Raw genomic sequence first — 15,860 nt, 5'->3', positions numbered from 1 at the left:
ATTCAATGGAAAGATAGCTGTAGCTAGCTCTCAATCCTCAGTGCTCATAGGTATAGCCATGAGGCCGTCGAAACGGCATTCCAATCAACATAAGCCATCGACATACTCAAGAATCCATCTCCCCGACGATCAAAGCATCAAAGAGGAGAGACAACATGCATAAAAGTCCCATATAGTTCCCCTCAACTTCAAACCGTCGGCGTTGACCCCCCATACGAATGAATCTACAAAGCATCATCAGTATACACCCAACAAGACAGCCACGACATGAACATACCGTCTCATCATAACACCCCTCCGGCGTCTGATACCCATAGCTCCCCGTATTGATATACAACCCCCCCTCGTCCCCGCAAACATACCAAGCCGCCACATTCGGCCGCGCAATATCACCCACACTCCACGTCACCGCATCCCCCTGGAACGCAAACGCCCCGTACTGGTTCTCCGTCTCGTTGAACCACGTCTGCAGTGTGCGCTGCGTCTTGTCGGCGGGATCCTCGACGTTCATGTACAGCTGGCCTGCGCCGGTGTTGTAGACTAGTTGGCCGGAGAGGATGTTGAATTGGCCGGCGTTGGTGTTGGAGGCGAGATAGGCTGGTCCGGAAGTTGCGCTCGGGATGGTCTGCAGGTAGCTGTGGTAGGCTGGGGTTTCGACGGCGCGGATCCAGTACCAGCCTGACTGGAGGGTTGGGAGGGTGGTTGTCGTTGGTGTTGGGGTGGTTTGGGCGGAGGAGGTGAGGGCAAGGAGGAGGGGGAGGGTAAGTTTGAGGAGCATTTTGGTTGATTGTTGCGTGTTGCTGATCTGAAGACTACTGCTGATGGGTACTGGGCTGCTTCTGGTCGGAGCAATGATGACAATATATGGATGGAGGCGGAATGTCGGTGCGAAAGCCGCTCGTTTTCCCATTCTTCCGCTCCGTGCGAGAGGAGCAAGGCTGGAGATGAAACAATCTGGGGTACGGAGGGTTTCATCACGACGATCACTGCTTGAATCTTACTAGAGACGTGCAAGATGGAGATTACAATTCTCCACGGCAGGGAGTTTACGGGGTGGTAATATCTGGTGCATACTTCATTGGCCGGATAAATTGAAGTCTCTTGACGGTGTAGCATCTCTTCCTCCAGATTAGGACAAGTGATTACTGTCTATGGCGCCTTGCGTAGACCTTCATGTTTCACTACCCAGCTGCCATCAGAAGGGAACCCCGGAGTGTCGCCGTGGGATCCGTTCCAGCCAGCAGCCATATACGCCACGGCATACAAGAATCCCGCGTTCCCTGGCATGAATGGAGGAGGAGTGCCCCCTGTATGCACCATATTTGTTAGCATACTCATAAATCGCAGGAGAGTAGAGACTTACCATCACCACCGCGAACCGCGAATCCTATAGGGCAATATTAGCTTTGTACTATGAGTGAAGAAGGATGCATACCAGCATCATCGAAGATCCAATAGTCATAGGCAGTTAAGTGACCTATAGCTCTTTCTGGGCTCCCAAGCCGAGCAGCATTGATAGCGAGCACAGGTCTCCCCCATCCTCTAATCCTGTCATCTGTCCAGACTTCCCAGACCTTTTCGGCGGTTGCCAATGCGACTTTGGCGTCCACGGCTGGTGTATCGGGGAGGATGCCCTGCATCATAATCAAGCTACGAGGATCTCCAATAAGGGAGGTATCATTCCACCTAGAGCTATTCAGGCCTTGGTAGACGGCATAAAGACCGTCAGCTTGAGGCGGAGGAGCGAGATTCTCCGCAACAATCGTCCAGGACTCGGGCCCTCGCTGGCCGAGTTTTCTCTTCCATGCGCGGGCGACATCCAGGCCGTATCGCCAGTAGGCAATCTTGACAGAAATTAGCACTGTTAAGCGTATGAGAGTGTAGACAGACCTCGTATGCCAGATTCAGGCTCTGCGTGGGGGGAGTATTTTCTGTGACGCCGTATGCGCTGTCTCAAATCAGTCAAGGTCCTCGAATGTCAAGACAAATATAACCTACGGCGGTCCGAGATCATAGTAACCGGAAGTTTCATTCTTCCAAGCATAAGATGCCATATAGTCTGCAGTGGCTGTCAAGATAGGATCCCACCGTTCAAGAGTCTTGCGTGTTGGTGAGGCTTGGTAAGCCAGTGTCGCAAGGTACATAGGATGGGGCTGATCTGTTAGATGGATACAGTATACTGTATGAGATGACTGACCTGCTGCCACATGAGAAGGCCGTTGATACCACCAGGTGAACTGACTCCAGTCTCAATATCGGTCATTTTGGGCCACCTGTACTTTGTGAGTGGTCAATCAGGGAATTCTGCACAAGGGAACGGACCGTGCTCCGTCCCATCCCATAGACTTGGCTCGTGCAAGAGACGATGGCAATAGGCTCTCGTACAAGGCCGGAAAGATATTGTCAAAATGTTCTTGCCGACCCCAAGTTGCCCAGTGGGCATTGTGCCAGACAACCATTTCCATATGGAATTTGCCTGTAGATAGTCGTAAGTGAAAATTGCATATTGAGAAGCATAGAAGTAAGCATACCATACCATCCGTTATTCATCAGTCCACTCTCTTGGGGTGACTGTCCTTTGGCCGCACTATTGACCCGTACATGATATAGTGAGAGGATGATGCGACGCTGAAGTTCATCCGCTTTAGGATCGGACGACGCCGTGAGGTCGACAAACCCTCCCCGAGTCCAGTATTTCTTCCAGTCGATGGGATTTTGGTGTTGGATAGCGGTTGGGGAATCTGGCATCGACTTGTCTGGCGCAAAATTGGCAGTGAATTTCAGGGTGGAAGAGGACGAAGGCGCAAGAGTATAGCGATGAGTCGCAATGCTCGCACGAGACAATTGCAAAGAAGAAGCAGGCCATCGCAGATTGATGAAGTAGGTGGTCTCTTGCAACTGATGGAAAATGTGTGCCCCGTCTTTTGTGTTTCCAACAATCGACGTGGTATGGTTCTGCGGGAAATCGTAACTGCCGACAAACACTTCATATTTGTACTTGGTTGAGTGGATCGGAGGGTATGGGAAATCTAATTCAACAGTCAGATCCCCAGAAGTGAGAAGACCCGACTGAATCTCAAAAACAGCCGAGTCGGACTCGAAGTCGCCCTGCGTCACCACTTTCACCAGTTGACCGTCCACTCTGAACGTGGAGGTGATAACGCCGCTCCACAGATCTAGTTCTTGACGCGGTTCACTAATCTGTGACGCAGTGAGAAACTCGTTCTTGTACTGAAGACCAATTCGGCCCAAGTTGATCCGGTTCGGGTTGGATATAAGCCATTGCGATGCTTGTGGCAGATGGGGGTCCGGAATGTCGTAGGAGACGTTTCGGCCGTGGGTCAACATCGCCACACCGTGATAGTCCTCGGTTTTCTCGCTACCATAGATCAGATCCAATTTCTTGGTTTTTCATATGATCCTACGGAGTGTACCCATCTGTTGGTAATGAATCGTTGTGCCAGGCCCAGCTTGACAGAGTGTTGAATGGGAGGAAAGACTGCATGACATCAAGTCATTGTCCGGAAATGAAGAAGGCAATCAAATACCTGCATGCCTGTGTTATCGACATTAAAGGCGAAGTTCCCATTGCCGACTTGAAGAGGCGTCGTTTCATTGTCGATTAAACTCGTGCGGACCACATTATACTGGGACACTACATGCTGTCTGCTATCGTCAGCGAGCCTTCACGGAAGATCAAATTGCCAGCCTGAACCCACCGGTCAATTCGTCCTAGAGCAAGGTTCGGCACAAAGAGCAAGATTGAAAGTCCTTTTCTCGCCATTGTTGGTCAAGGACTGCCTACAGAAGACGTTAGACATATTCTGTGAGGATACTCGGAATCTTTATACATCCTCGGGTCAAACGATCCCGATAATCTGGGGTAAGTACATACCCCGCAAGGTCATCATATTAAAGGATCAATTTATGCACCAATTGGATCCTAAGTAGTGATACAGGCTATCTTTGTGCTTACCCAACCTCCAGCCTGGATGCTTCCGCGTATGCGCAGTTGCGGCCTGCTGACTCCGGCGAAAAACGTCCCAACCGGGGCATTGGTGGTCGCCATCCTCCTAGGGTCGAAGAGAGGGTATGTTCCTCACAAGCCTAACATGTACTGATACTGACTCTGCCTCTTATAGAGGCCGAAGTGCTGCATATTCTGTCCAAAGGAAGACTCATGGAATGGGCATAATCTCATCGATCAAGAACGCACACTTATTTTGATCGAATAGAGCCTCCATGAATTATGGTAAAAGCCAGCGACGAAGCGCATTTCTGCAATTTGGGACAGAATAACCAGAAAGGAATGAAGACCTCATCGAAAGTTACAACAACCCAGACCCTGTCTCGGAGGCCTAGCTTGCATGGTCAGTTATACTGCGCTTTTGTCCAAAAAGGAGCTTACCAAAGATCACTGTATGGCTCTGGCAGGATATTCTGCAATACAGTGAGATCAGTGTCGCTGAGGTGGCAGTTCCTTCCCTGGTGATGCCATACCAATCGCATCATTTTTAGGGACGGACCAATTCATCTCCAGACTAAGTTGCACGCTCACTATGACCTTGGATGGACGGGCATCCATTATGACACATTTCCCAATACCGCGTCGATGGGTCTTGATCTTATTCCGACCATTCCTTCTGCTCTGTATTTCGTCGTTTATATCATCTCTCGTTGCTCCGATCATCTCCTTGGCGCCAGTAGAGGTAGTTATAGCCTTCGTAAGTCAGCTTGGATGCGCAAGTGATACGACATGCAATTATGAAGAAGAATAAATCTGGCTGTTTTTCACAGGGCTGGTTACCCCACTATGGAACAACTCACCCCACTTCCGTCATTCTTCCTGTGCCTCTGTGTAGCTGCAACTTCTTCCGACCTCACCTATCTGCATCTGCAATTTCCAAACACTTCTTATTTTGATATCATACTGACGCTCCATTATACGGTCCACCAAACCAAAATGACCATCATCCACGTCGTCCAGTTCCAATTCAAACCCACCATCAGCCCAGAAGTCATCAAAGACGTACGTCCTGAACCACCACCAATTCCAGCATCGATACTGAACCATCCAGACATGTACCCGCATGCTCAATCTCAGGGAGAACTGCATCCACCCCACAACGCAACAACCTTACATTAAGACTTCCGCCGGGGGGAAGGACAACTCAATCGAGGGACTGCAGGTACGTGTTTCTTGCGCCTCGGTTATATAGTCATACTGACTGGCGAAGAACGGAATCACGCATGTCTTTGTGGTTGAGTTCGAGAACGAGGACGATCGGGAGTACTATGTGCGGACGGACCCGGCGCATCAGGCGTTTGTGAGGAGTCTGGATGGGGTGGTTGAGAAGGCGCAGGTGGTTGATTTTACGCCTGGTGTTTTCTGAATTGGTCTACTTGGCCGTTGATGAGCTGTGGGCTGTTTTTCAAGGAATATGTAGCTTTAGGTGTGGTTGATCATAACAATGGGAATGCCACCCAGGTATTTTGCCATGAATTTGAGCCCTGATGACTCCAGGTGAGAGGACTATGGCGAAGTGATACAGTTGTACAGACATCGTAGCAAGGCTTCTGTCCAGTTGTAGTCTGCTGCGGACATGAGCGGTGTCCAGAGGACAAGAACAAGTAGTGTCTTCATATGACTCATGAAGGGAGCATTCTGGGGTTGGATATGGACTTAGTGTCCAATCCAACTTCGTACAGCATTTCGGCCCTGTCGTTAGCTAGATGCCGGAGAATCTTGGCTCAACCTTGTCCTTGCAGATTTCCAGGTTGGCATGCACAGATATGCTCCTGACCCACGTCGGAATCATAGCACTTGGGGCAAAATCAGAATAGGGAGCGAAAGGAGAAAGGAAAAGTGACATGGACAGGGAAAGCTCCTGATATTGTTCTCGTCGATAACCAAGGCATGCCATTCGAGGGGTTGGAATCCAAAAGCTGTTGGACCTCGTACTCCGGAAGGATCGGGATTGGGACTCTTCTTTTGCGCGAAACGACTTGGTAAGTGGCAGGACATGGTGCAGTGAGGTCCATGGCCCATGAATTCCCTCTGTAGGACAAGTCACCCGGTATATGGACGACTTCAATTGTTGTTATGCGTGCTTGACAACCAACAGGCTCACATGGTTTGTTCGACGCCACGACGACAGTCATTTGGTGGCTTCAAGCTGGATTAGCTTAGACACAGTCTCTTCCACTCAATACCCCTCCTTTGAGAGGCTGTCCTGACTCTGGGAATAAGAGCATCAAGAGCGACTGGTCGCTATACCCTTCTGTATACGGATCAGGTCTGGTGAGCAGGCCTCAAGCAATGCGAAAATCTGGAAATCACTGCGACTAACGCAGGACTGCAGACCAAAGACATTTTCGTTCATGTTTCTGAAGCAGCAGCAGAATTCATATGATCCCTCCTTTGGCGCGATCGACACTGGCAGCTTTCCATAGGCCTCCAGCCAATTCATCCGATCAGCGTTGTTCGCTAACCACAGGTCAAGATGGAACCACTTGACCGAGCTTCGGATCACGATCATCCTATCAATCTAACCATCATATTTGATCGGACATAGATTGATACCTTGTCCAAGAAGGATCTGCGAATGCAATCATGCCACAGGGCTGTCTTCATGTCTTGGCGGGAGACTATTCCCCGGCGCCAGAGTCCTTGGCTTCGGGGACCTTTTCGGGAATTCCCACAAGGTGCCAAGGGATCCACAAGCTAAATATGGAGCCTATGGAGGACCGGAGTTCCGTTTCGACGAGTATCTAGCTTGTTAAGGGATTATGCTTCTGTGGGTAAAGTTACATCGTTGGCAGTTTTGTGCCTGTGTCTGGTCACCAGCGAGTCGCCGTCCCAGAAGTCAATGTAATCTACATAGCAGAGGACTCAGACGGTACTCCATTGATGAGAGTCAAATGTCCCGCCCAAGCAAGCCAGAACAATGCGCTAGGGACTCATGGGGAGTGCTCTTTGGTTGCTACGGCCTTGTCGCGGGGGCTCCATACGGTATACCCAGTGTGGGCCATTTCCGCCCAGCCGCTCTCAGTAGCTTTAGACGGGGAAATCTCATACTCTTAAGTCCAGCTGTTTTCCATCGATACCTTCTTTTGTCACTTGTTTGCGAGGATCCTGTGTCGGCGAAGTGGCTGCAAGAGTTATTGGCGACAATTCTTTGCGGCTGAGTCGATCCATCCCGCTGACGTGGAGTAAAGTGCCCTCTGTTTTCCCGGCAATATTCTCGTTCACCTCGTCATCGAAAGATGCTCAGTCTGTTTGTTCACCGTCCAAGCCATGTATATGCAACTGTGTGTCTCAGGCCTGCCGAAGGCGAAGCTGCAGTGATCCCGCCCTAGGCCACCGTAGCCGAGCTGCATAGGCAAGTAAGCATGCCTGGAAGGGATGCGAGGAAGCAGAATTCAGGCAAAAGAGAACAGAGATAACTAAATCAATCACAGGATTGTGATTGATTCATCGATGGCTGCTGCTCAATGGGCAAACGATGCGAGCCAGGTGTTCTTCGGGTTCCTTACTCGAGTCCCCGATACTATATTTCAGACCGCTATGGTGCCTGTGTCACCGCTGAAATTGAAGGGTTAGTACAAATCAGATTATCCGCCTTATTTCAGATTCATCTCATTCGGAGAACACTTATTGAGCTGGAAGTCGAGTCTATTCAATTCACACGAGGATAGAGGTGGAAGTTAAACCGGAGATACATGGCGTCCCCGAGACTGCAACTGTGGTCGCCGATTCGGGGATCTCGGGAATCGCTGGGCTTCACATATTCTCATTCGAATATTGGGATCCTTGGGTCCAGTCTCTGGCTTGCAGGACCCCCGACAAGTAAGAAACCACTGACGTTTGCCATCGGATAATGATGTAAAAAGCGAACTTTGTCACATCGAGCCACTGTAAAAGTCTTGGGACGCTTCAATAGTGACACAGACCCGTCGAGTATAACCATGCAACAAGATTCCGCATCATCCAAGCCTCTTCGCCAGCCGTCATCGCTGGCCTGTATGACCTGTCGTCGCCGTCATCTAAAATGTGACGCCCAGATGCCAGTTTGTAGCCGCTGCCAGGCTTCCAACACAGAATGTCGCTATATTCGATCCAGGCGCGGGTTGCGAACAAAGAACGGCGATCCTCAGCAGCAGCTGGATGATAATGCCTCGCTGTTCTCGGCAATCGATCTGGATGCTTTCCCAGACTGGCTCAGTGGGACAACTCTCAACTCGGATCTTGTAGATGTATGGGACTTGAATCTCTCAGAACAAAGCAATATGGCCCAGGAGTCACTGACAGAACCAGACAGGTCAAGCACTCTTCCAACCACTACTCGACACTTCCCAGACGTTAGACATTCCCGGATTGCCAGAGACTGCTCTTGCGTGGCCCGAACTAGAGAACGCCGTAACGCCAGAAGTTGCGTATGATCCGTTGATTCAGCTCTATTATCAGAGTTTCCACCGCTCGCATCCGCTCCTGATCCCAAGAAAAGCACTTCACTCTCCCGTATGCGGTGGAATCCCCCAATACATCCTGTCCATCATGCGCTTCATCGGAGCTCACCAGCACCCCGATCCATCCCTCAAAGAGATCTTCCGCCAACCTGCCTATACTGTGTTGTCCGACTCAACGCCTCGTGACGGGTTCAAGGTCCAGGGAATGGTCCTTCTCGCCATCGTTGATCACGCACATGGCGCTGAAGACAGTGCAACCCGTATCATGCAGGCTGCCGTTAACCTGGCGCTGGAACTGGGTATGAACAAAGCCGCATTCGCGGCGGAACATTCTGGTGGAAATCCCATATTGGAGGAGAGTTGGCGGCGGACTTATTGGGAGCTGTACTTTGTGGACGGATACTTGGCTGCGATGCGTGATCAGAGCGCGTTCCGACTGTTCCATCAGGCTGCAGAAGTGAAGATACCTTGCGATGAAGAGCTTTATAACTCCGGGGACGCGGTGTGTCGTTCTTATGCTTCCTTCTGGACGCCTGCGCTGATACCTGCTAGGTCACATTAAGCAATCTGACATTCAAAGATCTCACCAACAACTGGCACTGCGACGACGAAAGACGGTTCTCATCATTCGCATACAGGATCAAGGCCGTGCGCCTTCTCGGCATGGTCATGGAATTGAATCGATCGCTGGATATTGACCTGGAGACTCGGATCGAGACCATCGACGCTGCCCTGGTGACATCTTTGATGCAACTTCCATCGTCCCAGCGGGATGTGTACGGCAGCCATCCCCGCCTGGATGAGATGACCTTCCAAGCTCAAATGACGAGCTACCTGTGCGTGCACCAACTATCCAACCCACTCGCGTTCCCCATGACAGCTGACCCTGCCTCAGTGCGCTGATTTACCTCCACCACCCTCGATCGAACATGAGGTACGCCTCTATCCATGCTCACACCTCATGTACACGCCTACCGACAACCCGGGACACCACTCCTCCCTCCGCCTCCCTCGACCTGCATTCGCAGAAGCTACTGCGAGCAGCAGATATGCTGTGTAATCTAGCCACCCTGCCGAATCCGGTCAAATATCGCACCCCGTTCTTCACCTGCGCCCTTGCCATGTGTGTGGTAGTGCACACAGTTGCGTGCTTGTTTGTCCCCATACCAGAGAAACAGGAGTCGATGAAGGCGAGGATCCAGCTTGGAGTTGGCGCGCTGCATGTGCTGGGGAAGTCATGGCCGCTGGCGAAGACGGTCAGGCAGCGGCTGATCGCTATGTATCAGGAGCTGGGATTGCGATGCCAATAACTTTGCTCTGAGATTGTGAAATCAAAGATACCCTTTGCACTACTTAGCTTTATTTTTGGGCCCCTCGACTCAAGTGCGCAACTGGCATGCAACCTGGTCCTTTCTAGTTGATTTGTCAGTCGTGCTCCTTTGCAACTTCTATTCCTCATTCCGTAGTCTTGCACCTTCTAGAAACAGCGCCTTACCTTCGTTGTAAAATAGGCCCAGGGTGTAGAGGGGCGTGGATGGAGGCTTGGGGCTGGCTGGTTCTTGGGTGTCTACCAGACCAAGAGCATTGCCCTTCTGTACTGGAGCAAGCAGCTAGATCACATGCTTCAGGATGCTAACTTCTGATATAAGAAATAGCAGCACGTTAATTAACAAACACTTTGTTCTGAAATATATAAGTAGAATATTGCAGAGCACCCGAACTATTTGCAAGTATTTTGAGCATACATGTAAAGAAAACCCCTTGCGCAAGACTCAAGAGGGCAAAGTGGTTATCTACGGAGTGAACGAGATTCGTCATAGCGTTATCAGGCGATCACTAATTGCAGGCTTGAAATGCCAGACATAGCGATGGTCTGTACCAGGGGTACTTTTAAGTAATTTGAATGCACAAATCCTTCTGCTGCAGTTCGTACCAGACGTCACTGAGAAGAGGGCAAGTATTATGTCAGGGGCAGATCATAAGTCTTGTGTCTCGAACTGAGGAAGATTTCGACAGGCACCGATGTGCCATTGTTGTAGGATCTGTAATCTCCTTGGCTGTATGGCCAACATCTGCCCGAGGCTCCCAGGTCCAACACTGTATGCACCGGCTGCACTGGCGCCATCGACCTAAACATGCAGCGTATAAATCGAGTAAGAAGAGATTCGGCCGGATGAAGCTACCTCTGGAACTCTGGCTCCATCGCTTGAGCTATTTGGTCTGTCCCACGAGAGTCGCGTCAGTTGAGTCAAAGAAAGTCAAAGAAAGTCAACGATAATCTCAGACATGGGATTACCTCTCATTCCAGAAAGCGCCTCAAATGCGACCGCACAATTAGTCAAAAACTTTACAAGGAGCCGTAAGCTTTGATGCAGCTCATTCAAAAGAGCAGTCAGAGAGGGAGCGTTTGCGAAATTGGATGCCTCCATGCGGTACTCGCGCAGAGAGCGTGCCTTGAGACAGAGCATCAACATCACGTAGCCGGATTGCATTCCACAGCAGGCAAAGGTCAATACGCTCCGTGGAATCTCGACGCGGGTTGTCGGGGAGAGATATGGTGGGCTGTTGAGCGGGATCTCGTTGGTCGGGTTAGGAAAGGGAAGATTGTTCAGTAAGGTGACGATGTTGAGAGCGCCATGGAAGCAGATTTTGGATGATTCGTGGGAGGAGAAAGGAAAATGCAGAGGCGAGCTTGCCAAAGGCGTTAAAGGCAGGGTAATTTCTGCTCCATTCTCAGAAGGAGACTTGGGCTGAGTCTCGGATTCAGATACAGTGGGAGATGGTCCGAATTCGTAGAGTCGTTGATGGAAACCGGGAATATCTTGGAAAGCGCAAAGTCTGTGGGCTTTAATTCTGGCTCTGGTCGCGAGGTGTCAGTAACCATCTGTGTTGATGTTGTGAACAGTGTGCTCACGTGTGTAATCGAATTTCTGCAATAGTGATCATGATCTTGGAGGCCATGACCTCCGGAGATTCTAGCCCAGTTGGAACAATCTTGGGAGCAGACGGCGCGTCTCTGCATAGAAACAACAATGATCCAATCTGTGAATCAAGACCCAACATTCGCTCCCGTATCCCAGGGTCACTTTGGCCGGAAGCCTTCATTTGCTCGAGGTCAGTCATGAACGCGACAGTCTCAAGGAGCGTCTGTTGCGCCTCGACAGGAACCTTCCATCCCTTTGGGCAGAATGAGTACAGCATATCCCTTATTCCAAGGATCAGATACATACCTCTGGAAATGGTGTCACGAAATGAGGGTCAAACGGGTCGAATGTTGCAGGCTACCGATGTTTAGTCTCGTCAACACACACCGCAGTGATCAGTGTCCTACCATGGTGCTCACAATGGCTGCTTGACACGCCACCATATACTGTTTGTATCAATGTCAACTAACTTGTCAAAAGAAAACAGCAGGGTGCTGAAAGAAAAGACCAACCGTCATCCACCAGGTCCTCCGTCTGGCTTCTGCGTATTCATCCTCCTCGAGAGACTCGTGCAACGACAATTTCATCGCTGAGGTCAGCGCCTGATTCGCTCGATCGCTCATTGTGCTCAAATTCCCTCGCTGTGCATACTCATAAACACTCAGAAGATTCAGAGCTAGGATACTTTCTAAATGCAAAGGCAACTTAGGATGAAACTGCGCTCTATCCACACTGAGAACATTATCCGATGGGTTCAGCAGACTGCAATCAACCTCTACAGCGTACAGGGCATCTCGAGCAAAGGAGTGCGCGAAGTCCCTACGAAGCTTCACATACTCTGCTCTCAATGGATCTGTCTCGCTCGGATGCGGAATGAGAACCAGAACGGCAGAGATGGCTAGACTGAGCGGACTCAATGGCTGAAACTCTGGCCGCTGAGACAAGGGGCGGTTATATACGGGCAAACGTTCGGGTTGAGGTAGAATGGGGTGATAAGGATGGATGAAGACGTAGTAGGCATCTAGTCTGCTCTGATGATCAGCCACTGATGTCGTTGAGGTCTTACTGTCCGGGCCTTACATATCCTCATCGCTTCCATACAGTTGGAGTAGGTTTGATACCAAAGAGGGATCCAGCTCGTGTACTGCTTCTCCTGGAATAGGAGCAAACACGGAGTCAAAGATGGATTCAATCTCCTCCATTGGTGTGTCGAGACTGCGCAGTCCGGCCCCCGGTCCACTCATGCCTACTAATTGACTCAACCATTCTACAAGCAAGAATGAGCATTGTTAATACGTTCTCCCAAAACCGGCACACCTGAGTCATACCGTCTCCATCAGAGTCCGATGACCTTGTTTCTTTCAGGCCTCCTCTGGATTCGGTATGTCCATCAAATGAGTCGACAGCGTTGGACTTTTTTCTGCTATAGCGCGGTCCTCCCCGTCTGCTAGGAACGTAAGCACATATGTGCCCTTTCGCACTGCAGTTCGAGCAAGCACTTTGGCCATCGCAGCGAATTCGCGACGCACGGCTGTACAGGGGATTTGCGTCAGAGTTCTGCGAATTCGAAGGGGCTTTCAGGTCCAGCGGTATACACACCATGAAAGGCAGGCAACTTTGACCGGAGGCCTGCGAGACGGAGAATTACCGGGCTCGATATCTGCTGTCGTGTTCGACATTGCTGCCATAAAATCAACTCATTATTACAGAGCCCTGCAGGGTTGAAGTTAACTCAAAACCCAAGCCTGTGAGAAAATCCCATGACATGACCATAGCGCAGCGGCTTTGATGGTGGGGTCCTTTCCAGGATCGGGAGAGGGAGAAATGCAAAGCCCGATCGGGATAAGCGAATCCCGACTTGATGCCAATTCCTGCTTCATCTTGGGTCCGTGGTTCATCCTTCGAGATGATAAGCTTCTTGGTGCCTATCAATACTGATGATCCGGCACAGACCGAAAAGCACTACGAGAAGGATGGACTCCACGAGATGTACATGCGTTCCGGATGAAGATTCCGCGAGTGGGGTTTCAACGTGGCTTGTCGCATGCAATGATAGCCATCGCCCATTCCCAGATCAGGGCACCTCAGTGAATGAGGGGCATTAGTGCCTGTCAATTTTCCACAAGAAGCGCAGTGCATGCAGATCTGGCCGATTCAAATCCCGATTGCGGACTCTTGCGTATGCCTATCTCTGCTAGACCAGACTCCTCCGGACTACTCGTTGCATATCATTGCCTGTGAGCATGAGTTTACGAGTAATCGACCATGCTCATCCTGTGCTACACTTTCCGAGGATATGCGGACGGCCGAGGACAGTGGATAGCCTGTTCATGGGCCAATTCCTCACCGGCAATTGACAGGCATCAATAGCTTGTATTGACCAATCTCTGCACACTACTCTTATCGGAACTCGCATAATGTTTTTGACTTGTGATCCTATTCCAGGATTCCATTCTACATGAGAAGTTCCCACGCAGTCAAGTCAAAACGTTGACGCTCAAGCAGGCAGAATTTCGCACTGGTGCCCTGCTGGGGCGATCAAGAAGTAGTTCTCCGGCTTCATGGTCTCCCAGGTAGCAGTAGGGGCCAGTCTCACCCCCTTGCATTCACGGAAAAACTCCGCTGCTGCCAATCGCAGCTCCATCCAAGCCAAATGAATTCCAAGACAAGTTCTCGACCCAGTCCCGAATGGGGAGAAGCCGATGTTGGCTGGGTTGGAAATCGGCCCATCACCCAAAATCCAACGTTTCGCGTTGAAAGCTTCGGGATTCGGATAGAGAACCTCGTTGCGATGGATTGTATAACTCTGTGTGCTCACTGTGATACCCTGTGGGAGGTAATGGCCTGACATTGTCGCTCCACCTTCAGGAACAGTGCGAGGGAGAGCGCCCGGAGCCGCTCCATACAGTCTCAATGTCTCCATGATGACAGCATTCAGCAGGTGCAGCTCTTCCAGTGCAGCCTCGTCGAAGTCGGCTCTGAGACTGCTAACTTCTTCTTCAATTTCGCGCTGCAGGTCAGGCTGGGACAGTACAGCCCAAACGAGATACGTCAGCGTGACTGCCGTGGTATCAGAACCGGCCACAATCAGGTTCCCCGCCTCTTGTATCACATCTTTATCCGTGAGGGTTGCATGGTCCTTCTCGGACTCGTGGATTATTCCAGCGAAGATGTTCCTGGCTGCATTTCCCGTCGCCCTGCTATTGATGACGGCTCGCTGTCCATACTGGAAGAGATACTCTGTGGCGCGGAACATCGTCCTGAATGCCGGAAGGGGAACATGGCGACCGATAAACCCCACAATCGGAAGTTCCGCGTTGATTCCAGAACCCATCATGGTTTTCTCGAGCACCTGAATATACTCATTTTTCTTCTCGAAGAATTAGCCAAGCACAACACCCTGTAAACGGCACATCCCTCACCTTCCCCAGTGTCAACATATCAAACGACTCCCCAAACATCAAATGGCCACTGACATCGGTAGCCAAGAAAGTCCACCATTTCAAAATATCCGCCCGGCCCTCCGCAGCCAGCTCCCCTCGGATCCGGGAAACAGCCAACTGCACCTTCTCCTTTACCACGGGCTCCCAGGTCCGCCGCAGCTCGGACTTGGAGAAAGGTCGCGCGAAGAGCTTCCGCCGCTGCCCATGCTGCCTGGGGTCACGCATGTTGAAGACGCCCGGCTCCCCGGGCCCCGTGAACTTCTCGTACCACTCGCTCTTGAGGAAGGATGATCCGACACGGTGGATCTCCTTGAAGTCTTCCAGTGAGGCGATGGAGACTTCATCCGGCGCGATGCGGACGATCAGCCCGTACTTCTGGTGAAGACGGTGGACGAAGTAGATGCGTTGCCCCGTGATGATGGACAGCTTGAGCGGGAGTCTAGTCACATTGGTGTAGAACGGACCCGGTACGCGACGCAGAGGCGACCTGAACTTCAAGAGAACCTAGAGGGTTTACTGTAAGTCACGACTCGATCAGCCATCGCCTCGAGACATACTTGGAGTACCCATATAGCAATGGCGAGCGCCGTATAGAGGACAATTCGACCCTCCATCTTTCCTATCGCCTTCAACTCAGCATCTGTTGATGTTCGATGAATGGATGTCTGTCCTACTCGTCGTACTCCGTACCTTCAAGCACTTTTATACAGGTATGGTTATACTACCCCCACATCATCCGTCGGCTCCACATCGTCATCCCCACATATCGCATCCCCACGAAATACCGGCGATGCCCCAGATATTGCAATCTTGCAATCACTGTCTACGGGTCTTGAATAGTTCCCAACCCGGGATTGCTAGATTGCTTCAGAGCACTATTTTCATTCATGAGAGTGGTATGCGTCCGCTTGTACTGCAGTCTGAACATTGGCCTCCTATACTTTGTAGCTTAGCTTAACTTCGACTCTGCGGACGCTCAAGAATTCGCTCAATACTGGTTGAATATATAGTATGACAAGACAAG

General features: G+C 50.8%; 6 protein-coding genes across 6 annotated transcripts; 2 read left to right on the top strand and 4 right to left on the bottom strand.

Moving 5' to 3' along the window:
- Window positions 1-188: 188 nt before the first annotated feature.
- Window positions 189-778, bottom strand: CDV56_109638 (uncharacterized protein; the record flags this gene model as incomplete). The annotated part of the gene is made up of 2 exons (XM_026763257.1): window positions 189-224; window positions 278-778. The coding sequence occupies 2 exons, from the start codon at window positions 776-778 to the stop codon at window positions 189-191; spliced, it is 537 nt and encodes a 178-aa protein (XP_026618885.1).
- A 371-nt stretch (window positions 779-1,149) lies between these two features.
- Window positions 1,150-3,784, bottom strand: CDV56_109633 (uncharacterized protein; the record flags this gene model as incomplete). Its single annotated transcript, XM_026763252.1, has 11 exons — window positions 1,150-1,307; window positions 1,364-1,387; window positions 1,436-1,844; window positions 1,891-1,948; window positions 1,999-2,153; window positions 2,198-2,273; window positions 2,323-2,476; window positions 2,532-3,379; window positions 3,435-3,499; window positions 3,549-3,666; window positions 3,720-3,784. 11 exons carry the CDS (start codon window positions 3,782-3,784, stop codon window positions 1,150-1,152), a joined length of 2,130 nt encoding a protein of 709 aa, XP_026618884.1.
- A 1,179-nt stretch (window positions 3,785-4,963) lies between these two features.
- Window positions 4,964-5,393, top strand: CDV56_109627 (Dabb family protein; the record flags this gene model as incomplete). Its single annotated transcript, XM_026763246.1, has 3 exons — window positions 4,964-5,029; window positions 5,079-5,189; window positions 5,238-5,393. The coding sequence occupies 3 exons, from the start codon at window positions 4,964-4,966 to the stop codon at window positions 5,391-5,393; spliced, it is 333 nt and encodes a 110-aa protein (XP_026618883.1).
- Window positions 5,394-7,968: 2,575 nt separating this feature from the next.
- CDV56_109619 (Zn(II)2Cys6 transcription factor) lies at window positions 7,969-9,779 on the top strand (the record flags this gene model as incomplete). Its single annotated transcript, XM_026763238.1, has 4 exons — window positions 7,969-8,256; window positions 8,318-8,971; window positions 9,022-9,305; window positions 9,365-9,779. The coding sequence occupies 4 exons, from the start codon at window positions 7,969-7,971 to the stop codon at window positions 9,777-9,779; spliced, it is 1,641 nt and encodes a 546-aa protein (XP_026618882.1).
- Window positions 9,780-10,727: 948 nt separating this feature from the next.
- CDV56_109611 (transcription factor domain-containing protein) lies at window positions 10,728-12,595 on the bottom strand (the record flags this gene model as incomplete). The annotated part of the gene is made up of 6 exons (XM_026763230.1): window positions 10,728-11,328; window positions 11,384-11,646; window positions 11,700-11,750; window positions 11,801-11,839; window positions 11,906-12,419; window positions 12,474-12,595. The coding sequence occupies 6 exons, from the start codon at window positions 12,593-12,595 to the stop codon at window positions 10,728-10,730; spliced, it is 1,590 nt and encodes a 529-aa protein (XP_026618881.1).
- Window positions 12,596-13,890: 1,295 nt separating this feature from the next.
- CDV56_109603 (cytochrome P450) lies at window positions 13,891-15,450 on the bottom strand (the record flags this gene model as incomplete). Its single annotated transcript, XM_026763222.1, has 3 exons — window positions 13,891-14,763; window positions 14,816-15,340; window positions 15,394-15,450. 3 exons carry the CDS (start codon window positions 15,448-15,450, stop codon window positions 13,891-13,893), a joined length of 1,455 nt encoding a protein of 484 aa, XP_026618880.1.
- Window positions 15,451-15,860: the final 410 nt, after the last annotated feature.

Source organism: Aspergillus thermomutatus, assembly GCF_002237265.1.
Source record: "Aspergillus thermomutatus strain HMR AF 39 chromosome Unknown NODE_3, whole genome shotgun sequence".
Lineage (NCBI taxonomy): Eukaryota > Fungi > Ascomycota > Eurotiomycetes > Eurotiales > Aspergillaceae > Aspergillus > Aspergillus thermomutatus.
The sequence above is the reverse complement of the archived record's forward strand: the minus strand, read 5'-3'. Positions and strand labels throughout refer to the sequence as shown.